General features: G+C 59.1%; 1 protein-coding gene across 5 annotated transcripts in view; it reads left to right on the top strand.

Annotated features, from left to right (window-relative positions):
* The window catches only part of TPCN2 (two pore segment channel 2), a 31769-nt gene that overhangs the window by 4230 nt on the left and 3196 nt on the right, over nucleotides 1-24343 (top strand). For 2 of the 5 annotated variants that reach the window (XM_012665650.1, XM_012665649.1), the window contains exons 1-19: nucleotides 222-800; nucleotides 1490-1566; nucleotides 1948-2125; nucleotides 3411-3527; nucleotides 6833-6939; nucleotides 7693-7765; nucleotides 10161-10260; nucleotides 11196-11261; nucleotides 11531-11595; nucleotides 12157-12257; nucleotides 12906-12987; nucleotides 13196-13282; nucleotides 17632-17751; nucleotides 17891-17950; nucleotides 18325-18453; nucleotides 19230-19279; nucleotides 20971-21070; nucleotides 22996-23067; nucleotides 24208-24284. In XM_012665650.1, the coding sequence (XP_012521104.1) occupies nucleotides 468-800; nucleotides 1490-1566; nucleotides 1948-2125; nucleotides 3411-3527; nucleotides 6833-6939; nucleotides 7693-7765; nucleotides 10161-10260; nucleotides 11196-11261; nucleotides 11531-11595; nucleotides 12157-12257; nucleotides 12906-12987; nucleotides 13196-13282; nucleotides 17632-17751; nucleotides 17891-17950; nucleotides 18325-18453; nucleotides 19230-19279; nucleotides 20971-21070; nucleotides 22996-23067; nucleotides 24208-24284 (1994 nt within the window). In that variant the 5' untranslated portion in view covers nucleotides 222-467. Of the gene's footprint in view, nucleotides 1-221; nucleotides 801-1489; nucleotides 1567-1947; nucleotides 2126-3410; nucleotides 3528-6832; nucleotides 6940-7692; nucleotides 7766-10160; nucleotides 10261-11195; nucleotides 11262-11530; nucleotides 11596-12156; nucleotides 12258-12905; nucleotides 12988-13195; nucleotides 13283-17631; nucleotides 17752-17890; nucleotides 17951-18324; nucleotides 18454-19229; nucleotides 19280-20970; nucleotides 21071-22995; nucleotides 23068-24207; nucleotides 24285-24343 lie in introns of those variants that run through there. The other 3 variants (XM_012665653.1, XM_012665651.1, XM_012665652.1) reach the window with 3 other exon arrangements.

Here is a 24343-nt window from a genome sequence, read left to right as displayed (position 1 = left end):
TTTGGGTGAGGTCACCTGATCCTTTGGGCCGTGATGTGCAGGGATGGGACCTTGGTAGTCTCAGTGTTTGATGAAGAGTCAGGGCGGTACCTTCTGGTTCTAGATGTCAGCTTTACATGTCAGTGTTAAATCCATGGTGTCCTTTGACAGAGGGTAGGCAGGACACTGGGTGCAGCGTCCTGGCAAAGGGCGTGTGGGACTACGCAGAGCAGTGATGGCAGTCCGTCGTTACTGAGCACGCTCCACGAGCCAGGTCTGGCAGGGGGCTCCTGCACTCCCACCTTGCACCTCATGGCACTCTCTAGGGAGCTGAGCGGGACAGCCATTCCACCCCCATTTGACAGAGGAGGAGATACCGCAGTCTCCATGCCAGCACGTGGGAGAGCTGGCCCTGAGCCCCGAGTCTGGTCCAGGGCCCTGCTGAATGTGCTGCTTCTCACGGGCGCCACCCGGTGCTTGTGCTCTCCATGCAGAGCTGCTTCCCCTCTGGGCCTGCCCGGTTCCCGTGCACTGATGCAGTGGCTCCTTACCTGGTTTGGACCCTGCCTAGGGCACGCACGGTGCTGCCAAGGAGGGGTCCCGTCTTCTGGACACACTGCAGGGTGCAAGGCAGCTCCTTACAAATGGAGCCTTGGAAGGAGCCGCAGCCAGCTTCTCTTCTTGGTCATGATCGTCCCGTAAGGGTGAGGCCACGTGATCCCGTTCAGTTGCCCAATGTGTCCTCTCGGCCTGCAGGTGCTGCGGCCAGGTGGGGCCTCTGCATTGACCAGGCTGTGGTCTTCATCGAAGACGCGATTAAGGTGGGTGGTGCCTGCACCCTATGGCTGGGTCTGGGTGATGGCTTCCTACTGGCCGAGAGCCTCTCTGGCCCCACCATTCCGTGTTGTCCTGGGCCAAGGCCTCAGCTGCTGGACTTTGGTTAAGATAACGGTTAAGATAACAGTGGTGGCTGGGCCTCTGGGCCTGGCTCTCCTGAGTCCCCCGAGGGATGTCTTCTGAGTCCTGGAACCATTTGCTTCATTGACTTACCACCTTCCAAAGCCTGTCATGAACCACCCCGTTCTAGGTCCTAGGTTGAGGGGCCATTCTGAAGATGACTCAGTTGCCCTGGGGCTGGGAGGGTCAGCCTTACACGTAGAAGAGGGCTTTGCGGGCGGACAGAGGACTCGGCTATACCTTCAGCAAATGTTCCCTGAGTGTTTGCTCAGTGCACCTGCCGGCCCTGGATGTCTGGCCCTCAAGGAGTGCTCGGTTTGCTGGGTATACCTTGCAGCTTGTAATGGTCTGAGCCTGCTAGGTCAGGGCAGGCCTTGCCCATGTGCTGGAACAAGCCCTGCCATCCATAGCCCATCGGCCAACTCGGGCCTGTCTCGGTGGGAAGGGTGCGCTGCCTGAGGCCGTGTGGTGAGGGGGTACGGGCAGGACACACAGCGTGCGCAGCACCCAGGGGATGCTGCTCATGTCCCTCTGCGCGACCTTTCATTTCCAGTACCGCTCCATCAACCACCGCATGGACGCCCGCTCACTGTGGCTCTACCGACGGTATTACTCGAACCTGTGCCAACGGTGAGGATGCACCCAGGCTAGCTTGGTGGTGGGAGGCTGGCCTCACCTGTGCTGGGGACCACACCTGGCCTCAGGGGCTGGGCAGGCTCCCTTCCCCACGAGTGCAGAGGAGGGCGCTAGCCCCCTCCTCCCTGGAAAGGGGCCCAGCCTATAGCTAGAAGGGCTCCTTTGGTGATGGGGGTTCCTTTCCAGAACGCTTAGATCAGCCAAAGGCAATTGAGTTGTGACTAGATCAGTGATATTTGCAGTCGTGAGAGTCTACGGCCCAAGGAGTGCCAGTTCCTGCCGTTTGGACCGGTGGAGTCGATCCTGCTCATCAGCCTCTTGGCCATGGAGGGCTGATGATTCTTGCATTTTAACTAGTTTTTGTCCTCTTTCCAGGTCTTTGAACTTCACCATTTACTTGATCCTGTCTTTGGCTTTTATCGAGACCCCCTCTTCGCTCAGTAGAACGGCGGACGTGCGTTACCGCTCCCCGCCCTGGGAGCCTCCATGCGGCCTGACGGAGAGCGTGGAGGTGCTCTGCCTGCTGGTCTTCGTGGCCGACCTCTCTGTGAAGGTGAGGGGCGTCAGCTCAGGCTCCGAGGCCCTCCACGCTCCTCCGCAGTGGCCCTGGCCGTCCCGCCCCTGACCGTGCTTTCCCCATGTATTTCTGATGCTGCTGAGGTGGCTGCCAGCTTTCCTGACTGCACCGTGACCCGCTGAGCAAAGCCCCGGGTTTCCTGGGCAAGTCTGGGCCCTGAAGCAGAGGCTGTGTCAGCTCTTCTCCCTCTCCAGAAGTCCAGGCCGTGCAGCGGGGGTGGGGTGGTGGGTGGGGGTGGTGCAGCCTAGCAGGGTCCCGGGTCTGGCTGTGCCACTGTGAGGAGAGGTCCGAACAAGTGAGGACCGGGTGGTCTCTTCACGGCTCACCCTGACACCCCCAAGGGAGGAGAGAGGACCTGGGTGGGGCAGAAAGGGGTCTCTTACCCACACAGCAGCTCCTGCATGTCCGAGTGGATTCTGTCTGTGCCCACGTCCTTCTGGAAGCTGCAGGTGGGCCCTCCCTTGTTCATTTAAGCTTCTGAGCCTTGACAGAGCCTTAGTGACTTTCCAGTGAGGCTCAGGGTGCTGGGTCTGGTGTGGGGCACACGTTTTGTTGCCCCTGATTCCGGCTCTGTGGTCCCAGGGCCATAACGTCCACATCCACGGCGTTAGCTTGTGCCCCAGGCTGCTGCCTTCCACAGGGTCAGCCCTGCTGCTCCTCGGCTTGGCCTGTGGGCTTGCATGGCCTTCTGGTCATGGTCACATGGTGGCTTTGTCTAGCGCTGCCTGGCAGTCCCCTGTGGGACGGGTGGCTTGTGTGCTGACTGAGGGGTGTGGCTGGACCCTGGCGTGTGTGATTGCAGGCCACAAGACAGTTTCTTGTTTCTTCATTTTTAGCCTATCATGTGATTAGCAGGTTTGGGGGGTTTTAAACTGGAACTGAAACTGATGAGAAGTTGTCATTAGCGTTTTTGAATGATTGGCACTTTTGGGAAGTCTCAGAAGGTGAGAGGGCACGTCTGCAAGCTGTGACCTCTGGAGGCAGGAAGCCCATTACAAAACTGTTACCAGTTTTTGAGGAAGCTGAGGTCAGAGAGGTTAGGTGCTGTGCTTGAGGTTGCACAGCCAGTCGCTAGTCACTGAGATGGGAGCTCTGGGCCCCAATCCCTGCTCAGCTCCCGCTTCTCCGTGTTGTCCCATGGACAGAGCTCTGTGTGCTCTGTCCGCCCTGATCCCTGCTGGTCCGCACCGACCCCCTCCGGCTGGCTGCAGGGCCAGCGTCTGTGTGACTGCCTGCTGGCTCACCCCTGTCTCTCTTGCAGGGCTACCTGTTTGGGCGGGCTCATTTCCAGAAGAACCTCTGGCTGCTGGGCTACCTCGGGGTGCTGGTCGTGTCCCTGGTAGACTGGACCGTGTCCGTGAGTCTCCTTTGTCGGGAGGTAGGTGGCGAGGCAGGGAGCCCTGCGAGGGTGTGGGTGTGAGGTACAGCTGCCCAGGTGAGCAGTGGGGCGGGGGTCCACGGCCTGCAACTGTCTTAGACACTCATCTGGCACTGCCTACTTTCTGTGGTACTTAAGTCCCCCTTGGCCTGGAAGCCTTGTCCCTACCTTGCAGGCGCAGACGCTGAGGCCTAGAGAAGGCCTGAGGCTCCCTTGGTGAGGGGAGGATCTGGGAGCAAGTCCCTGGACCCCAATCCTCGGCTCTGCACTTTTCAGCCGAGTTCCTCAACTGGCTGAGTCCCCCATGAAGGTGCCACTTGGGGCCTCACCGTGCCCAACAGTTGCATGCCCAAAGCTCTGTGAGGCCTGGCAGTGGGAAACCCACTTCCCTGCCGCCCGCGAGCCTCTCCACTGCAGAATCTGTTTCCCCTCAGAGCACAGAAGCGCCTCCCGTGCTTTGGTGGGATGGAGCTGGGCAAGGCTGGTGTGCAGTCAGCAGTCCCCATTGGGGTCTGTCAGGGAAGCAGAAACCCCCCAGTTGCTTTAGTAGAGAGAATTGAACATAGGGACAGAGATGTTAAGTAACCAAAAAAAGTGAACCAGGAACCCAGCGGGACACAGCGGAACAGCAGGAAGCAGCCCCTCCCCTGGGCTGGGGGAATGCAGGGAAGAGGTTGGGTTATTAGCACCCGGGCGTTCAGTGGGGCCCATAGAGCTGGGACCCTGCCCTCTGCCCTCTGGGAAGGGGTGCTGCCCTATGGGTGCTGGGGCCTTCCAGAGGCTTGGTGACGTTGGTTCCAGGAGTGCTGACCGGGGAGGCTGGGAGCTCTGGGCGCGGCCAGTAGGAATAGCCTGTGGTAGGAAGGGAGTGAGCCCTAACCCCACCTCCTGTCTGGAAGCCTCCCCCAAGGCCCCTGCTGGTAGCACCTAACAGCTGCCGCCGGGCAGAGAAGTGGTGGGGTCGCAGCCCCGCAGCACGGCAGAGCCGAAGGGTGGGTGGAAGGCTCAGCTCCACAGCCTCCTCCTACGTCCATGCATGAAAGCTTCCCACCTGCTAACATGCAGCCCTCCTCCCTGCCAAGGAGGGGCTCCCATGCCCTCCCCAGAAAGGGGAGAGGGGCCGCCCAGCAGCTGCCATTTCTTAGTCATGGGCGTGGTATCTGTCCTGTTGGCCCCGTGGATGTTCTGTAACTTACAGGCTAAATTGTAAACTACCACTGGGAATCCTTATATGAAATTAGGAGGGGCAAGGAGGGAGGACAGAGATTCATTAATAAGCACAAACACATGCCTACATAACCAGCAAGGGAGAAAACACGCACAGCTGACAGACAGTGCTGATTTTGCTCTGGCTGTGGGCCTGCTATTCCTAGTCCTTTCTGCCACCCACTCCACGGTCCCTTTGCCTCATCCACTTCTCCAGCTGGTCTGGGTTCTTCACCCTCATTCCCGAGGGACCGAGTCCTTGGTGGTCCTGCTTTCTTCTGATGGCTGGAGTTCTCTGCTAATTTTTCCTGTTGGATGTGGGAGTATTAAGAGATGCCCCAGAAGACCCCTGACCTGCCCTCTGTTTTGCTCTCGGGGTAACATCTGTCGTTGGAAATTGGCATCCTTTACCGCCCCCCCAGCACATCAGCCCCCCTCTATGAACAAGTTATGGTCCAACCCAGTGGGTCCAGCGTGTGTCCCTGCTGGAAGCATCCCCCCTCGGAATCAGATGTTTCTAGACCAGGGGAGCCCAGAAAGGTGGGAATGGGAAGTGGAGATGCTGCCACTCCTGTCTCCTCACCCTGGGTCCCAGTGAGTCCTGGCTGGGGGAGGAACAGCCCTGCCAAGTGGCGAGGGGTTCAGAGCCTGTGCTGTGCTCTGTAGCCTACAGCTGGCAGTGTCACTGAGTCTCCCTAAGGCTCTTGCACCGGTCCTGCAGGCCGGCTGCTGTCAGGGGTTGCTGGGGCTGCGCTGTAAGATGCGTTCTTTGACCTGAAGTGGTGTTTGCAGGGCTGTGAGGTGGTGGCTGATTCCCCACCGAGTTCATCCAAAGCGTGATGGGTGCCAGGATGGAAAGGAACCCAGAGCGCAGTGCTAGGGGAGGCAGCGCTTCCGCTTTATGCTGAGATAGCAGTGGGGTGACAGCCAGCAGGCCAGGGGCTGTGGCTGGTAGGCCTGGGGTGGGCTGGAGTGGCTGGGGGGGGCCTGCTCCCCTGGGCCCTGCAGGCCACAGTCAGAGCCTGGCAGCCATCGGAGGGTTTTGGTTTTGCACAGGGAGCTGAGAGTGTGAGACTGGAACTGAGATCTTGGATTTGAGAGTGACCATGGGAGGAGTCCAAAGCATATACGTGATACTTAAAGTCACAAGGATGGATGAGCTTGAGTCAAGGGTGTAAGGCCAGAGGGAGGAGATGAGGGGTGCAGGCAGTTGGCGGGGGGTGGGGAGGGCTGGCTGTAGGCTCAGGGAACCTGGGGGCAGCCTATCTGGTGCTGAGAGCACGAGGCAGGGCCAGAAGGTGTTTGTGGGCTTAGTGACCTGGAAGTTACTGCAGGTGGGTCCCAGTGCCTGGGAGAGGAGGATGGATTGGGACAGGAGCAGGGAAGTGTGGAGCGGGTGAAGGGGAGATGGGGGTTTGGTGTGAGTCGAAGGTGTGGTCACGGTGGGGGAGCGGGGAGGTGACAGCCAACCCTTGAGAGGGCTGGGTGGCTTCCCAGAACGGCAGGTGGTGGGCTGTACAGGGGTCCTGAAGGGAAGGGGGAAAGAGGGGATGTGTGTGTGTGTGTGTGTGAGTGTGGGGGTGGGGGTGGGGGCTCCTGGGAACAGTGTGGGAACAGTGTCTGTCTCTGGGAGGGAAGGAAGGAGGGGAGTGGTTGAGGAGGGAGGAGGCAGGGACCGTCCCCTGAGAGGTGGACAGCAGCTTAATGGGGGCGTGGGGGCAGTTGGGTGCTTTGAGAGCAGGTGGCAAGGGCTGGAAGGAGGTATGGCGGCCACCACCCTTTCTGGCTGTGCCCTGGGTGGGCAGTGGGGGGACAGGCTCTGATACGGACTGGGACAGAAATGCTAGATGGGGGAGCCTGGCCACAGTGCCCAGGAGTCGAGAGACACAGAGGTCGGCAATAAGGAGGGAGAGTGGAGGCGTGTGGCCCAGGAAGGGCCTCAAAGCTGGTTCTGGAACCCAGGCCCCCGACTCTGAGCCCGGGGCTCGTAGGGTGGCCCCCAGGGCACTGGGGTCTCTGGTCTGTTTGCCCCCATGGTGGCAGGTGTGGGGTGGGACTTAGGACGCAGGCGGGTTCTCAGTTGCCCGTGTCTCTTGCAGCCCCTGCGCGTCCGCCGGCTCCTGCGCCCCTTCTTCCTGCTGCAGAACTCCTCCATGATGAAGAAGACCTTGAAGTGCATCAGGTGGTCGCTGCCGCAGATGGCCAGGTGGGCTGTTGAGGCCTGTGGGTTGGGCCATGCGGTGTGGGGCTCCTCTGCAGCTGTGCTCAGACCCGGAGGGGGTCTGAGAGGCCCCCTGGATGCCTGCCAGCCCTGGCTCCCTCCGGGCTGGTGGGGAAGCTGGTGGGTCTCTGGTTCTAGTTCAAGGGTTGGGAGCCCTGTGAATAGCCCCCGCAATGGGTCTGCTCGTCCTCTCTTGTGCCCCTGTGACCGCCCCCTCCCCTCTGTTGCCTCCTTCCACGCCACTTGGCGTTGGCGTGCCCTCAGCGTTGGCTTTATAAGGCCGAGCGGCTCCTGCCGTGGTTCCTGCACCACCAGAGGTACGGGGCTCTCGTCTGCATTCCAGGCCCAGCCTCCCCTGCCGCCCGGAACCCCCATCCCCTCTGTCCTTGCCAGTGGCAGTGCCGCTGCGTCTCCTGTGGCTCCCGTGCCTGACCGCCTCACCATCCAGCCCAGATGGGTGGAAGCGGCCTCTCTGTTCTGAGGGTCCCTGGTCTTTCATGCTGCTGCTTCTGGGCCCCCAGGGTTGCTTTCTCCCTGCCAAAGAAAGGGGGTTCTGCCAGACAGGACCAGGCCTGTCCTAGACCCCATGGCTGAGCACGAGGCAGGTGCTTGGGGGAGAGGGCGGGACCGAGCTGCTGCCTGGCTCTGCCGTGAGTGCTCCCCTCTTGAGCCCTGCCCATCCCACTCGGGCTGGGGGCCGCACTCTGTCCCGTGCTGAGTGCCCGTGTCCTCCCCTAGCGTTGGGCTGCTGCTGGCCATTCACCTGTGTCTCTTCACCATGTTCGGGATGCTGCTGTTCGCTGGGGAGAAGGTGAGGTGCCTGGCGGGCCGATGGGATGGACAGAGGGGCTCGGCTGGTGTCATCTGCACTCACCCACTTAATCCAGTGCAAACTCTGTGCACTAGTTCTTGAGCCAGGTTGGCAGAGATCCAGGACCAGGTTATGCCACCTGCCTGAGACACCCTTGCCCCGCTCCCCATCTCCCTGTCCCCGTTCTAGCCTCCCTGCTCCTCCCACCCGAACTTCGTTCCTTCCTTTTCCTCCCTCTCACCCTCCCTTTCCCTTCCCCTTACCCCTCCCTCCCCCTCCCTGTGTCCCTCCTTGCCCCTCCCTGCTAGGGGAGAGTGATTCACTGAGAGTGATTCTGCTGGTTCGTCCTCCAGCCCCTGTCACACCTGCTGACACCTAGTGTTCCCTGCACCCCTCCTGGACTGTGGCTCCCAGACGGCACTGGCTTACTGGGGTGGCCCCACCCTTGCACCCTCTCCCTGCTCTTGTCTCCACATCCTCTTCTCTAGCCGCCTTGGCACCTGCCTTGCTGCCCTCCACCCCCAACCTGCGATGCCATGTGTCTATCCTGTCCTGGCCAGGGTCACTGTCCTCCTCATTGTTGGGCCTGGTGCTTCTCTCCTGCTTTGTTCTGGGAATGTGGGTGGCACTTGGCCAGGGCTGGTCTTCACGAGTTTGTGGCAATATTTGGGGTTGAGGCTGTGCCACCCAGGAAGGGAGGACTGAAGACCGCGCCTTCTACCCCTGGATGGAAGCAGTCAGCCCCAAGGGGCCGCAGCCCCACTGTGTGCACATGCATATGTGTGTATCTGTGTCTGTATGTCTGTAGGTGTGTGTGTATTTGTGTGTGTCTTTGTGTATCTGTGTGTGTGTGTCTGTATCCAAGCATGTGCGTGTCTGGGTGGCAGGGGCAGCTGGGCTGTTGCAGGGGGACTAGCTGATGGAATCTCAGTGATGGCCGCGGTCACTGCTGTTTCTCAGAGTCCAGGACGGGTGGCCAGAGTCGGCGTCGGGGCTGGAGGTGGTGACAGCCTTGGCCTCAAGACTGGGGCTGTGGGCCTTCGTCCCAGAAATGCCGAGTGTCCTGAGGTGCCTGGCAGGGTTGGCTTCTCCCCCAGGCTTGGGTTTCTGCCCCAGGAGGGGGAATTGGGCTGAGCAAGGCGGGTGTTGTGTAATTGTGGGGGATACAGCTGCTCATTGTGGTCTTGCCAAGGGTCCAGTTCTCTGCCCAAGGGTCCAGTTCTCTGCAGCTCAGAGGAGCCTGTGGTGGTGGCCGACCTGTCCTGGGTTCCTTGACCTCAGCCATTGTGCCGCCTTGTCAGCCTGGCCTGGGGTGGGAGCTGGGCCTTGCCCCTGGGTGCCCCTGTTCAGCATCCCCTGGCTTGTGCCGGCTGAGGGAGCCCCTGACCTTGTAACCCCTGTGTCCCCTACCCCTGTAGTGGTTAGCTCACCTGTCCTCGGGGCCCCTGACTGGGCAGACCAGGGGGCAGTGCCATTTCATATGTGAGGACTCAGAGGCCGTGGTGTTGGTGATGTGTCCTTGGGCCCCGAGCAGGAAGGGCAGCCTGTGCAGCAAAGAGTGGTCATCGTGGGTGGCTCCTGGCAGGGGCCTGCTTGCAGAGTTGCCCTTGGCCGACAGCTGGGAACTTGTCTTTGAAACGATCCCTAAGTGAGAAGATGTTTTGTGTGTTTGCGGGGTGAATCCTGCTGTACACCTGCCCCTGCGGTTTGTACGGCCATTCCGGCTTACAGGGGTCACCCATCCTGTTGGGAGTCCGCAGGCTTGGCGGCAGAGGGTGCCTACATGCCCAGACCTTAGGGAGAGCCCTGGGCTTGGAGTCTTGAGTGGAGCTACCACGTGCTTGCTGTGTTTTGACGCTGGGACCCCTCCCTGGAGGGAGAGAGGGTAGGCAGCGGGTGCACACGCCCCTTGCTGATAAGCCCGGCACAAGGCCTCTGAGTCCCATGAGTGGCCGGTGGCCCCCGATGCACAGCCTGTAGAGTGGGTGAGGGCTCCCCTGGGTATTCATGACCCAGGTTCCAGCTCTTGCTCCCAATGTGGCAGCCTGCTCAGGAGTCTTGGCTGTGCTGAATGTGGGTGCTGGTTGCCAGGCTGTGATGCTCTGAGCTAGGCTCGCTGAGGGCTTTTCACTGTGCTTCTGAGCAGGCCTGCTCTGATGGCCAGTGTCTCTGTGGGTGCACGGCCTCTCTGGACGCCCGTTTTTGTGCCCAGAGACTCTGAGTTTGGCCGTGTGCTCAGAGCCTGCTGAGAAAAGATGGGAAGAGGCAGGCACCAGGCAGCTGGGTGGATGTTTCCAGGTTGCTGGGGCCAGGGCCTGGAGCTCTGCTGCCTGTGGCCTCAGCTCGTGGGGCAGGGCCCAGTGGCTTCTAGAGCTGCCGCTTCTGCTCTGAGCAGGACGACGGGCAGAACAAGGAGAGGATGACCTACTTCCGGAACCTGCCAGATGCTCTGACTTCGCTCCTGGTGCTGCTGACCACCGCTAACAACCCTGATGGTGTGTGTGGGGCGCGGCGCGTGGGGGGAGGGCGCGTGGGGTGAGGGTTCCAGGCTTCAGCGCCCCTGGGAGTTCTTGCCTGTGTCTCAGCAGGTGGGGGTGAAGGGTGGCACTCTCCTTCCCTTCCCTCTTCTTTGTCTTCCTCGCTTTATTCTTTTTCAGCGTCCTTTTCATCGTTCCTCTTCTCTTTCCCACTTGCTTCCTTTTTCTTTCCATTTTGCGCCTTTGCTCGCTCTTCGTTTTTCTTCTCTTGGTCTCTTCCTTCCCTTGTCTCCTCACTCCTCTGAGCAGCTACGAGTGATGGGTGTTCCTTCTGTGGTGTCATGTGGTGGTGGCCAGTGGGCTTCCTATGGGGGCCGCCCAGGCCCAGCTGTGGGGTGCCACTTGGCAGTGTTGCACGTGAGAGGCCCTGCGGTCTGGGCCGGCTGTGGCACCTGCTGTGTCATGGTGCCGACGAGTCCGTGGCCGCGAAGGTGCGGGTGTGGCCAGGTTGGAGAGGCCGTGGTCGGGCTGGGCTGTGACCAGGCCATTCTGGCTGGGGCCTTTCCTTTTGGGCTCAGGGGTGGTGACTGGCCATAGAGACCTTCTCAGGAGGCAGCCAGGGAGCTTCCTCTCCCAGGGAGCGCTGTGCTGCTGGACATGTGTCCTGTGAGTCGTGGCAAGTCCCTGCAGGCAGAGCTGAACTGTCTGTCGGGCGTGTCACAGGGAGGCCGACTGTACCTCTGCCTAGGGACCATCGTCCTTGATAAGGAGTCCCCGTTCCCAGGGCGTGCAAGCAGAGGCGTGAGGGTTGGAATTCGGACGAGAAGGCCTTCGCGCTCACTGTGCAGGGCCCGCCTCGCTGTTGAGGGGCAGATGTACTGGCAGATGTCGCGGCGGGACGTACTGAGGGTGTCAGTGCGATTGCAGCTTCTTGGGTGTCTTCTTTCTCTCAGTGATGATTCCTGCGTATTCCAGGAACCGGGCCTACGCCATCTTCTTCATAGTCTTCACCCTGATAGGTGAGTGCGGGCGCGTCTGTGTGGGCCACGCGGCCAGGATTCTTCCCTGGTGACGGGATCCTGTGTGCTCAGTGCGGGTGTGCCCTGCCCCCCACCCTGTGGCTTCACCTCTGTGTTCCCGACCCTGTGGCTTGACCTCAGTGTCCCCCACCCTGTGGCTTTACCTCGGTGACCCCCGACCCCATAGGTGTCCCCTACCTTAGTGTCCCCTACCTCATAGCTTCCCTAGCGGGGTGGTCTCCTCTGACCGTGTCTTTTTCGTCTGGAAGGAAGCTTGTTTTTGATGAACTTGCTGACGGCCATCATCTACAGTCAGTTCCGCGGCTACCTGATGGTGAGTGAGCCGCCACCCTGCTGGGCTGTGCCCAGAGCTGCCCCTGGAGGGCCGGCAGGGCATGGCTTGAACTGACCAGAGGGGGGGTGATCCCTCAGGCTCGCTGGCCAGGCTCCCTGTGGGGTGGGAGGGTGGACAGGGTCACTCCCTCTTGGGGAGGAGCCAGAGATAATAAGCATGTTGTTCCGCAGCCACCCAGGGTCCCCTTCCTGTGCCCCGCCCCTGTAGAGGGAAGTTGCCAGGATTGTGGCTTCCAGTGCTGCTGGCTCCCACCCTCCTGTGGGGAGCTGGGGCCCCCAAAGACACAGAGAAGAAACACGTTCTTTGGTGAACGCACAGCGAGCTGCTGTCGGGCACCAATCCTGGCTGGGCCTGGGTCCGGCTTCTTCCTGCCTGGACTGTGCCTTGGAATCTCTGTGACCGTTTCTGCTGCTGCCCAGGCTGCGGGTGGGCTGGGTGCCCTCAGAGGCTGTCCAGGCTCCCCCTTTGCCTACTCCCCAGGAGAGGATGTGTGGCCAGGAGAGGGCCGGGCCAGGCCACTCAGAGCCATTCTCCTTGCAGCAATCTCTCCAGACCTCGCTGTTCCGGAGGCGGCTCGGGACCCGGGCTGCCTACGAAGTCCTCTCCTCCATGTCTCGGGAGGGAGAAGCCTCCCCTCAGGGGTGAGTGCCAGGGCCCTGGGACCCTCTCCTCTCCGAGGAAGTGGGTGCCGTTGCTACTTTGGGAGTGGGAGTGGGGTGTTCTTAGGGACTTCCCAGGCACTGACTGCACCTTGCTCCCTCCCAGCTGCGCTGGGCTCAATCCTCCGTTCAGATCACGGCACCTGCATGTCCCAGTGTTCTGTGGTTCCCGTGGCTCTTGCCCTGAATCCATGATTTGTCTTCGGAATCCCCCTGGAGGCCCTGGGCTGGTGAAGGGCTGAGCCGCTCTGGCCTGCTCTCCTCTCCTGCCGCTGTGCTCTCCCACACCTCTAAGCTGGTACCTTGGCGTCGGAACCTGAGGCGCTTGGATCAGTTGTCCACTCTGCTGAACTGTTTGGAACTGAGGGCAGAGAGCTTGAGAATGTCACTGTGCAAGGTTCTGATCCTGACTGCTGGGTGGCAGTGGAGTCTCTGTGTGCCCCTCCCCAAAGGAGCACAGCAGTGTGTCCCTTGCAGGCCCGTGGTAGACGCCCTTAGCAGAGGTTCGTGTCATGGCCCAGGGCTGCAGAGTGGATTCGTGGTGAGGCTCAGGCCGGACGCCAGGACCCACCCAGGCCTGGGTTCAGAGGGAGCTGTGCTCACTGAGGCGAGGGTTTTTTTCCTCCACAGAGTTGGGGTGAAGCCCCAGAACTTACTACATGTGCTTCAGAAAGTGCAGCTGAGCAGCTTCCACAAACAGGCCCTCATAGAGGTAACTGCTTCCCTCGCACCCGCCCCCACCTGCTCTGGGCTCCACCGGGAGGTCACGTGGGCCAGCAGCCCCTTTTCAGGACTGGGGATGTGGTTTCGGATCAGTCCCATTGTTCACAGCCCTGCTGGGGTGGGGCTGGGCGCCTCATCTTCTCTGGGCCACGTCACTTCCCGCTGGCCCCGGCCAACTGCCTTTCCCTCCTCTGCAGAAGGTGCGCTCCTACGGAGACGTCCCCCTGTCAGCCAGCGAGTTTCAGAGACTCTTCCACGAGCTTGACAAAAGTGGGGTTAAAGAGGTAAGTGGGGGCCGCTGGGGCTGGCCTGGGTTGTCTGCCCAGAGTGGGGCCGCGCTGGGTGAGTGAGGGCTCCGCAGTTTCCCCTGTCGTTGATCACCCAGAGAACTCAGTGACGGGCGCCAGCACTCACCTGCCCAGGGATTACGGCTCCTAGCACAGCAAGTAGAAATGGAGATCCGTTTGCCTCTTGGAAACTGGGTGATTTTATTGACCTGATGAAATTCATGAGACCCCAGGAACAGGCCGGAGCCCACCCTGACGCAAGAAACCTTCTAGATGGTTTTCTCCATTTCCATGACAAACTTTCCTCTTCCTGTGTGTCCTGCCCCAGAGGTCTGGACGCTGGTCCTCTCCAAGGTCTTTGTCTTTTGTCCTTGACACTGATTTGCACAGTCACCAGGTGGGCCTTGGCACTGTCCCAGAGGCCTGGAGTGGCTTCTGGGGGGTGGGCAGAGATGTTGGGAAACAGCTGGTTGTTCACAGGCAGTTTGTGGGGCAGTGGAGGGGCTGTCCTTCCAGCTGCTCAGCCTTGAGAGAACCGAGCTGGACCCTGGCATGGGCGTGGGGGTGAAGGGGCACAGCCAAACCTTTGTGCCGGCTGCTCCTGCCAGTATTGTGCCATCGGCGTGACTCGTCTGCTCAGGCTGTGGTGACGAAGCACCACAGACCGGGAGCGGGCGGTGGTGCTTGAACAGCAGATGTTCACTGTCTTGAGGCTGGTAGCCCAGGCTGGAGGTGTTGCAGGGCTGATTCCTTCTGAGGCCTCTCTCCTTGGTTTGCAGACGGCTGCCTTCTCCCTGTGTCCTCACGTGGTCATCCCTCTGTGTGTGTTTGTGTCCTAACCTGTTTCTGTAAGGACCCCAGTCAGACTGGATTAGCGCCCACCTTAGTGACCCCATTTTAACCTAATTGTCTGTTGAAAGGCTCTGTCTCCAGGTACAGTCCCATGCTGAGGTCGGGGGTTAGGGCTTCAACGTAAGAATTTTGCAGGGGATGAGATTCAGCCCATAACAGCTGTCAGTTGCTGCAGGATTTGTTGTAGTCCTCTGGCCTCAGGCCCCTGTCAAAGGTGGTTTTCTTATAAACATGTTTTCTGAAGGTCTTTCCAGACTGTCTGGAGCCAGGCCTGCGGCAGCCTTAACCTTGGGTGCCACGGGCTTGTCCTGTCCTCATTTGGGGCATCCCTTTTAGAGCAGCGCTCCTCAGAGTGTGGCACCCCACATTCCCCTGGGGGCCCGGGAGCCAGTCATAGTGACATATCAGCAGGTGACACTGTGTATTCACGCCACCAGACCTCTGCATGGGATAAGGCTGGGCAGTGGGGTCTCAAAGTTGGCTTGAAGACAATACTAAGAGCATGCTCTTAGGTGTAGATTTTGCAGAAACTGTGGAAATCGTCCTCAGATGACAGAAAATTAGGAGGCACTGTTTAGATAATGGCTCTTGTCCTAGGGCCAGAGGTTTGCTGGGCTCCGGAGGCAACTCTTAGCAGCTGTCATGGGCCAGGTTTGCTGTGATGCTGTGACAGACCTGGGCTGGGAGAGGTTGGACATCATAAAGGGTTCTGGAAAGGCGGTTTTTGCTCATTTGTGTCCTCTGGGCCACGTGGGCTCTTCCTGGGAAGTTGCCTACTGACCTGTAGGAAGCTGCTGAGTCCTGGTTATTCAAACTCGACTTTCCTCCTCTCTCCCAGTGTTAGGATTTGAGATCGTCCTACGAGATTGCTTTGGTCCTGGCCCCGAGGAGTGGGCTCATGCCAGGCACAAGGTTGAGTAAGGCCCAAGACACAAGCCACATCCCTGCTCTGGCCATGCCTTTCCCAGCCTGGCCGTTTCCTCTGAAGCCTGCGGAATGCTGTCTCTTACCATGGTGCCCTGGGGTCCACGGTCCAGAACTGGGGTTTGAGATGGGACCTTGGGTTGCAGAGGTTTTGGGAGCTATGATATCCTTGCCCTGGTTTTATGACACCCTCTTCCCCTACAATGCCGACCTCAGTGGGAGGCAGTACATTTATGCCTTGTTATCCATGGGGGACTGGTTGTAGGACTCCCCGCAGATACCCAAATCCCTGGGTGCTCAAGTCCCTGATATACAGTGGCATCATATTTGCATATAACCTACACACAGCTTCTCATATGCTTTAAATCATCTCTAGGTTATAATGTAAATGTTGCATAAATAGTTATTATACTGTATTGTTTAGGGAATACTGACGGGAATACAAAGGTCTGTGTGTGTTCGGTAGACGCTTTTTTGCCCTGAATGTTCTTGATCTGCAGTGGTTTGAATCCGTGACGTGGAACCCATGGATAGGAAGGGCTGACGGGATTTCATTTTGAAAGGCAGATGCTTCCAGGATTGCTGACATTTGAGGCAGGCTGTGGTTTGGGGATCACTCCTCCAGGGAGGTGCTCTGTGGGCAGGCTGAGGTCACGGGCGCTCGAGCCTTTTAGGGAGCCTCCTGTGTGGTCATTGCCGCCCAGCAGCCTCTGCCAGCTTCTGCAAGCGGTGTCTTCTTTTTATGAGCAGCTGTTTGGGTTAAAAATGGAGTATTCATTATAGATAATAGAGCGAAATGGAAAAAGCCACCATCCTGTCCCCCTACCCTGAAATAACACAACCACTATAATCATAGCAAAGTTTCTTTCTTAATTACACAGGTGACATGTGCATACTTTCTTCTTGTAACAATTTAAACATGATGGCTGATGCTGGAATCTCTCTGGCCAAGGCAGCAGTCTGGGCCAGTCAGGGGACAGGAGCCACCCAGTGGGTCAGACAGAGAAAGTGTGCGTGAGGAAGTGGCAGTGATGATAAAAGAGTAGCTGTGAGATACACGGAAACTCTTTGGTGCCCAGGGCCGAGGGCGAGTGCCGTGGAAGGGGACCTTCCTGCAGGCCGGATTCAGACCTTTCCAGAGAAGGTGTGATTCAGCCTGCAGGAGGACAGGGACGTTTGCTGTTCCGTCTGGGCCAGAGTTGGTCTCTGGTCACTGGGCAAGCAGGAGGCAACCCTCCCGGGTGTGGCAGGCCAGGCCAGCAGCAGGCGGTGGCACAGGCTGGGAGGGGGCATTGGTTTGGGCAGGTGGCCTTTGGGCGCTGGTTTCCAGTGGAGAACTGTGGAGGTTGGCAAATTACCAGCAGGTCAAGCTGTGGCTGTAGGTCACCAGGGGACCGCGTGTCTGGGTGGGACAGGGTGCCAGCAGATGTCCTCACGCCATACCCTGACCCACCACGTAGCACCCGGAAGCTGCAGGAGAGCCTCGCCCTCCTGCCACGTCCTTCTAGCGCCCTCTCGTAGGTGAGAGGTGCTGAAAGGGACCCCGCCCATTGTGGCGGGGCGAGTATTGAGGGCGAATTGGGAGCCCATAATTGGCACGACCAGTTTGGGTCCTGCTCCACGATAGTCACGCCCTTGGTTCCGTATTTTGGTGTTTTCCTTCTAGACTTTCCGCACGCGGTTACAGGCACGTATATGTACCTGAGGAATCATTTATTTTGTTTTCTTTGATGTGTAGATGAAGTGTCCTAATTTTCACTCTGCACCTTGCTTGTTCACTCAGCAGTGTCTCACAGAGATCTCCATTCTCATACGGAGCTATTCTCTCTGTCTGGTACAGTAGCCACTTGTCACAGTAGTTGTCCGTCACTCGAAGTGTGGCGATTGCCCCTGAGGAACTGAGAGTCAAATGTTACTGGATTGAAATTTGCAATAAGTAGCCACACGTGGTCCGTGGCTCCTGTGTGGGACAGCAGGCACAGGGCGTGGGCTCCCTCTCTGCTGTGTCACGGTGCATTCACTGAGGAATATTTAGGCCATTTCCATTGTCTGCTGTAGTCACCATCCTGTGACTCTGTCCTCATGCACAAAGAAGGGTCTCGAGGGCGGGTGCCGAGCTGAGGAAGTGCTGGTCTCGCGAGTGTGTTCACGTTGGCAGCTGTTGCCGGCGTGACCCCCCTGCTTTCCTGCCCCGCCTGCTCACAGTGCACGAGGGAGTTTGCTCTGCGCTCAGTTTTCGTGGCTTGCAGCACACCATTTGTGTGTATTTTTTCACACAGCGTTTTTCGTGGGTGAACAGTTCGCATACGTTTAAGATGGCTGCATCATATCACGATGTGGTTTGCTTATACTCAGTGCACGTTCTGGTTATTTCTGCCTCTCTTCTGATGTTATAGAGACCACTGTCAGGAACAGCTTTGTGTATAAAACTATTCCTGTTTGGGATTATTTACTTAGGCTGGATAGACTATGATAGGAGATAAAGTAGGGAAACATTGAATCCCAGGGTAAGAGGGCACGGGCGTCTTGGGGCTGGAACGTGTTTCTGAGCATGTGTGTTTCCTGCCCAGCACCCGGCGAGGCCCGAGTACCAGTCTCCGTTTCTGCAGAACGCCCAGTTCCTCTTCGGCCACTACTACTTTGACTACCTGGGGAACTTCATTGCCCTGGGGAACCTTGTGTCCATTTGCGTGAGTTTGGGGTTGCCTTGTGCTGACGTGGGAGGGGCCCTATTTCTTGGTCCCCTTGCTGTCACGCCTGCCCTTCCTCCCTCGCCCCAGGGCGTCTGGGCCTGCTTGGTGAGCCGCACCCCCACTTCTGGCTTTGCAGGTGTTCCTGGTGCTGGATGCAGACGTGCTGCCCGGTGACCGGAATGACTTCATCCTGGGGGTAAGCTCTGAGGACATTTGCTGGCCAGACTGTGAGCTCTGCTAGGGTCCGAGGGAGTCAGAGAGAGCAGCAAGAGAGCATGGCCTCCCTGCCTGGGGCTCCAGGTCTAGCAGGAGGCAGGGCTGGCCCAGTGCAGAATGAATGTCCCATCATGGGGCCACGGGCGCGGAGGGCGTGTGCCTGGAGGAGGCTGGACCTGGGGAGGCTGGTGCAGGCAGAGGTGATGTGGCCTGGGGGGACTCTTCCAAGCCAAATGACGGAAGACGGAATGGCTGCGTGATGGGATGGCTGCCTGGGCCTGTTGCCGGGGCTGAGGCTGGGCACAGCCAGTAGCACTGGGACCTGACGCTGGGTACTTCTTCTGCGCCTTTCAGATTCTCAACTGCATCTTCATCCTGTACTACCTGCTGGAGATGCTGCTCAAGGTCTTTGCTCTGGGCCTACGGGGCTACCTGTCCTACCCCAGCAACGTGTTTGATGGGCTCCTCACCACAGTCCTGCTGGTAAAGTTGGGGGTGGCTGAGGCCCGGCCTCTGCCAGGTGGGTGGTGTAAGCCCCGCCTGTGGCTTTGTACCGTGTTCTGTCTCAGGCGTCCCTGGAGGACCAGAGGGCTTCCTGCCTCAAGTGACAAAGGCGGCTGGCTTCTCCCCTGCCAAGCTGCTTGGTGGGTGGCCGGTGCGGGTGTAGGAGCCTGGGTCTCCGCCGCCTGTGTGCGTCACAGGGGCAGGCTGCCACCTTACCCTCAAGGGAGGCCCGGAAGGACCCGTAGCCCTTGCCAGCTAATCCAGCCCCCAGCATAGCCTCTAATGCCACCGATTCATGATGTGACCTTGGCATGGGTGCAGTGAGGGGCTGGGAGGTCACAGGCACCCAGGATGTCCTCGGGAAAGTTACACTTCCTTTCCCCAGACATTGTGGGAACGAGGATGTGTGTCACAATAGTGATGCCAGAGCGACATTTACTCATTTGGTCAGAGCCAGGAGGCCACTCGGAACGTGAGTGCAGAGAATTCTCGAAGGGCCTCTTAGTCTGTCCTTGACTCAGTAGCTTCTCCACCCCACCCTTGCTGTGCTCGGGCCCTGATTCCCAAGGCCAGGGTTTCCAGCTGAAGGAGTCCTCACATCTGGAACTGACCCCTGGGGACAAGGATCAAGCTCTGATTTCTCCCCAAAATCCCCTTTTGGGGAGAACATGTTAGACATGAGCTTTATAATTCATTTAAGACCCACCCAGATTAGCGTTGCTGTAGCGATGCCTTCTTCTCTTTTGTAATTAAAGGTTTTGGAGATCTCAACTCTGGCTGTGTACCGATTCCCACACCCAGGCTGGTATGTGACTGGGGAGAACCGAGGGACGCTACAGCAAACAGTGCCCTTGTCTAGCCCCCGGCGGGGGGTCTCAGCTGCCCCCTAGGAGGTCCGGGCCTGCTTGCTTGGGCTGCCCTGACTCTAGGGCAATTGTTGGGCTAATGCTGCCCGGCAGAGGGTTGTGTGGGGGCGGAGCCCTGCTCAGTGCTCTTGGGACGCTCTTCAGAGCGCAGCACCCCTGTGGCTGTCGGGAAGCAGTTGTGTTTCCCTCCGAGGCGCCTTCTAGAGCGACAGTGGACTCCCCTCCCAGCACCATGATAGGACATGTGGCCCCAGCTGTGTGGGAGGCTGGAAGCAGAGCCGTCCCAGGCTCGGGTCTGGGGGGCCTGTGGTCTCTGGGATTGAGCTGGGCCCCTCCCCTGGCAGGAAGGCCCCTGTGTAAGCTCTGCCTAGCAGCGAGACCATCAGTTTTTATCCTCCTTAAAGTGGTGGAAGCCAGGGGCCTGGGGCGTGATGAACTCTTACCATGCCCTCGGAGCCCCACTGCCCCTGGTTCTGGCCAGGTAGAGAGACACCTGGGCAGCGACTCTAGGGAGCCTCGTGGCATGGCAGGGTGCAGGCCTGCTGCCGGGGCCTCTGTCAGTGAGGCTGCTCTGCCCCAGGAGTGTGACAGCCATCGGGTGGTGCTGAGATATGCCTGTGATGAAACAGGAAGAGGGTGGCACGGCCCCAGCAGGGCCCGTGGTCAGCTGGACTCTTTTGGTATCTCTGCGTGTGCTGCTTTCAACTCACCTGTGCCGCTGTCTAGTGAGCAGCTGGGAATCGCTTGAGTGTGGAGTGGGGTTGGAAGACTCTCACTGTACCGCCACCTCCCCGGGAAACCTGCCAGAACCTACCTTGGGAAGATGGGCAGTGATGCCACACTGTCTCGTATTACAGGCTGGTGTTCTCTTGTCTCTAATGTGCCGTGAATGCCCCTATTGCACTTGTGTCTGAGTTGTCACCTCGCGAATCATGGGGGTGACATTCTGGGTGAGAACGGGTTTAAGTTTAAATAGAAATGAAAGAACAGAAAGGCCACGAGGGATGCCGGGAGGAGGGTGGTAGGGCCCAGGGCAGGGACAGGGTCGGACAGGACAGGAGACAGGGTCTGGGAACAGGGCACAGGGTCAGGGAAGGAGGTCAGGGGTCAGGCTCATGGGACAGGAGACGGGGTCAGGGAATGAGGCCGGGGTCAGAGTCATAGGACAGGACATGGGGTCTGGGGACAGGGGATGGGGTCAGGGTCACAGGATAGAAGATGGGGTCTGGGGACAGAAGTTGGAGGCAGGGGATGAGGTCAGAGGTCAGAGTTGTGGCACAGGAGATGGGAGATGGGGTCAGGGGACATGGTTTTGCCCAGTTCTGCTGGGACCTGGCAAGTCCCAGCATCTGGAACCTCAGCGTTCTCCTGTGTAGACAGGAGTCTGCCAGCCACGTGCTGCTGTGAGGGCCAGGCTGGAAGGTGTTGTCGTGACCAGGGCTGCCCTGGGCGGCAGGCGTGCACGGGAGCAGTGAGTGGCCCAGGCTCTGCCCTCTTGCCATGTCGGGGCTTTTCTGCTCCGTGTCGGCTACAGGTGTGCTCCCTGTGCCTTGTCCTTGGGGCTTCGCGTCTCCCTGTGTTTTCTTATCCTGGGCCTTTCCCAACCTGTCTCCCACGTGTCTCTCTCCAGGAGGCCACAGATGCAGGGCCTGCTGTCGCTGTGGGACATGGCCCGGCTGCTGAACATGCTCATTGTGTTCCGGTTCCTGCGCATCATCCCAAACATAAAGGTGGGCGGGCGTGTCTGACCCTGGCCCGCGCCCTGTGTGGTTCCAACTATTGCACTGCTCCTAAGTGGGCGGGCCTGGGGTGGCGAGAGACTGAGGACCGTCCGATCACCTTGGGCCCTCTGGTGCACCCTCAGCTCTGCCGCACTCTGTGGTGCTGGGTGAGAAGTGCGAGGGTCCAGGCCCGTGTGGCTGGGGGAGGAGAGCCAGGGCCAGCGGGGTGTGGTGGCCCGATGCCCTTGGCCAGTGACAGGAATAGCTGCGTGCTCTTTGGGGCCCTGGCACCTTTTGAATAGAAACGTTCCCAGGTCCTCTGAGGTTTCCGGAAAGGCGTTTGTCACAGGCTTCGAGGCACTAGTAATGAGGGGCAAAGGTGCAGGGGGCCAAGGTGCTCACTCCCAGGACCTCCTGACGTGTGGGTGTGTCGTGGCCATCTCCGAGCTGCGGTTTCTCTTAGCGAACTTTGAAGGGGAGGCAGGCAGGGTGGTCAGGTGTTCAGGCCCATCCCCCCCTGGCATGGGGCAGGCCTTGCTGCTTCTGTCTCTGTTTTCCTAAGAACTTCCCAAGGAAGACCCCTCTTCTGAGTGTCCAGGTCCTTCCTCTGTCCACTTTCAGCCTTCTGCTGAGCTGTGTACCTGTCCCACCTGTGGGTTACCTTTAGCCCAGCAGCATTTCCCATGGGAAGGCGGCTCTGGGGTCCTGAGCACAAATGGGGGGCTTTCATGATGCACGCACACACGTGCACATGCAGTCACATATAATCACACATGTGCTCATACACCTGCGCACATATGATCACACAGGCATGCCTGGTCAACACATAATTACACACATACAATCATGCATGCACATGCTGCATGCCACCACACACATACACATGCACACATATGTACACCTGCATAACCATATGCATGAATAATCCCATACACGTACACACAAACTTGCACGCATATAAGATATATCATGTGTGTGTACATATACAGTAAGGCCTCACATACCATCTTCAGTAGCTTCTTGGAAATTGAGTTTAAGCCAAATGACACGTAATGAAATCAATTTTTTTTCCTCCTCAACATTATAACGGGCCAGGCGTGGTGACTCATGCCTGTAACCCTAGGACTCTGGGAGTGCTAGGGAGGATCGCTTGAGCCCAGGAGTTTGAGGCTGCCGTGAGCTAGGCTGACGCCACAGCACTTTACCCTGGGCAACAGAGCAAGACTCTGTCTCAAAAAAAACAAGAAAAGAAAACATTATAATGAAGCGATCTTGAAGGAAGTGATGTTATTCGAGGACCTGCTCTGTGTCTTTTTGCTGAAAGTCAGTTTCTAAGAACCTGTCGACGTCACCTGAGGACTTACCGTGCATACACAAACACGTGCACGCGTGTGTCATGCACATGGTTATATGCACACGTATGCGCATTCGTACTTAATGGTTTCCACCTGCTGCATTTGGCGCTCGTGTGCTATTCAGGTACAGCAGGTGGTCAATTGGGCTTATTTGAAGCCTTTCTCTGGGTCGGGTTGTGTGTGGGCCAGGCGACCCTTTGCAGCCGGCTTCTCTGGCTGGCTCTCTGAGGCCCCCTTGTCAGAGTCAGTGCCACCTCCAGGCCACAAAGGGGCTCACCCGCCCTCAGGGTCGGCAGGCAGAGTGTGGTCTGAGGTCCTGGGTGGGAGGGCTTGGCCAACGGCCGTGGTACTTGGCATCCACGGGAGGGGCTGGGTGGAGTGTGTGGTCGTGAGTGCGTGTGGGCGGGTGTGTGTGGGACGCGAGCATGTGAATGGGTGGGTGTGTACAGGTGTGTGTGAGGGGGCTGCAGGTCCAGGTATATGGACTGATGGTAATTTACCTGTCCTGGGGGTGGGCAGGGATGGTGTCCCCTGAGTGGGGCTGGGAGGAGGAAGGGCTTACTTTGTTCTTGTCCTCAGCCCATGGCTGTGGTGGCCAGTACCGTCTTGGGCCTGATGCAGAACATGCGGGCGTTTGGCGGCATCCTGGTGGTGAGTGCTCGGGCGGTGCTGGCGGCAGGGGAGGCTCCCGGGAGGCTGGCTCGCTGCTCCGTGGGGGTGTCCCTGTGAGGCACAGGTCAGGGCAGGAAGCCAGAGTCGCTCCGTTTGGTTCTAGAGCAAGGACCTGAGGCTGGTGTGGCTGGGGCCCTGCCCAGCCATGCTTCCCTCCCCTGCGGGGAGGCTTTGGTAGCTCTTGAATCCCTCAGGTTGTCTGGCTGTGAGCCATGCTGAGAAACTAATGAAACAAAATTTGAGAGACGTAAGAGTTTTCCTCCCAGGGATCCTCAGAGTCCCGTAAACCGCAGGCTGAGGTTTGGGTCCACAGTTGTTCTCAGAGGGATTTCAGGGACTCATGGCTCCGTTTGCTGGCAGGACCCAGGGTCCATGTCCTGCTCCCTCCCCAGGACAGCCTTCCGCTGAGGAGCTGTGCAGCCCTGCGTGTGGCTGAGCTCAGGCAGGAGGGGCCGTGGCCAGGCAGGCGCCAGCGCTGCTCTGCACCAGTCGATGGGAATTCCTGCTGCACAAGCCCTGCTGCAGTGGGGCTGTTGTCATCTTATTCTGACTACCACGGGGTGGCACCCACGTGGTAGGGAAGGACATCCCCGGGGAACCGCCTGGTGCTCTGGGCCTGGGCCACACGTGCCGGCTGCACCTCTGGAAATAGACTCTTGCATCAGGCGCCGTCTGCCAGGGCCCCTAACTTGCCAGTGGAGGAAGCTGAGGCCCAGAGAGAGGACCAGGTTAGCCCAGGGCATGTGCCCCTCCACTCTCTGCTGCCTGCTGGGACACGCTAGGACGGGTCTAGGGGCAGCCTAGTAGTCTGTCTTCTAACCGTGGCTACTGGGCTACCTGGGAGCAGAGCCGTGGATTCCCTGGGGAGCTTCGTGAACCCCCCCTGCCTCAGGCACGCCGGTGTCTATGGACTCCCCAGCCGGGGGGACCCGTCGTTTGTGCTTTGAGGCAGCAGTTCCATGGTTGGGGCAGCAGCCAGGCTGGGAGCCCCTGTGACTAGGCAGAGGGGTAGCCTGGCTTTGCGGTTCCAGCCCAGGGTGGCGGGGCCAGTCCAGCCCAGGGTGGCGGGGCCAGTCCACCATGGGTGGGCTGACCAGCCCTCGGCCCCTGTCTCCCTAGGTGGTCTACTACGTGTTTGCCATCATCGGGATCCACTTGTTCCGTGGTGTTATTGTGGCTCCTCCTGGAAATAGCAGGTGAGGTGGGGTCTCAGGGTGCCACGGGGAGTGTCTCTGGGTGGGCAGAGGTCTCAGTG

This window comes from Propithecus coquereli, unplaced genomic scaffold (genome assembly GCF_000956105.1).
Source record: "Propithecus coquereli isolate 6110/MARCELLA unplaced genomic scaffold, Pcoq_1.0 Scaffold120, whole genome shotgun sequence".
Taxonomy (NCBI): Eukaryota; Metazoa; Chordata; class Mammalia; order Primates; family Indriidae; genus Propithecus; species Propithecus coquereli.
Note: the sequence above shows the minus strand (reverse complement) of the source record. Positions and strands in the feature narration are given on the sequence as shown.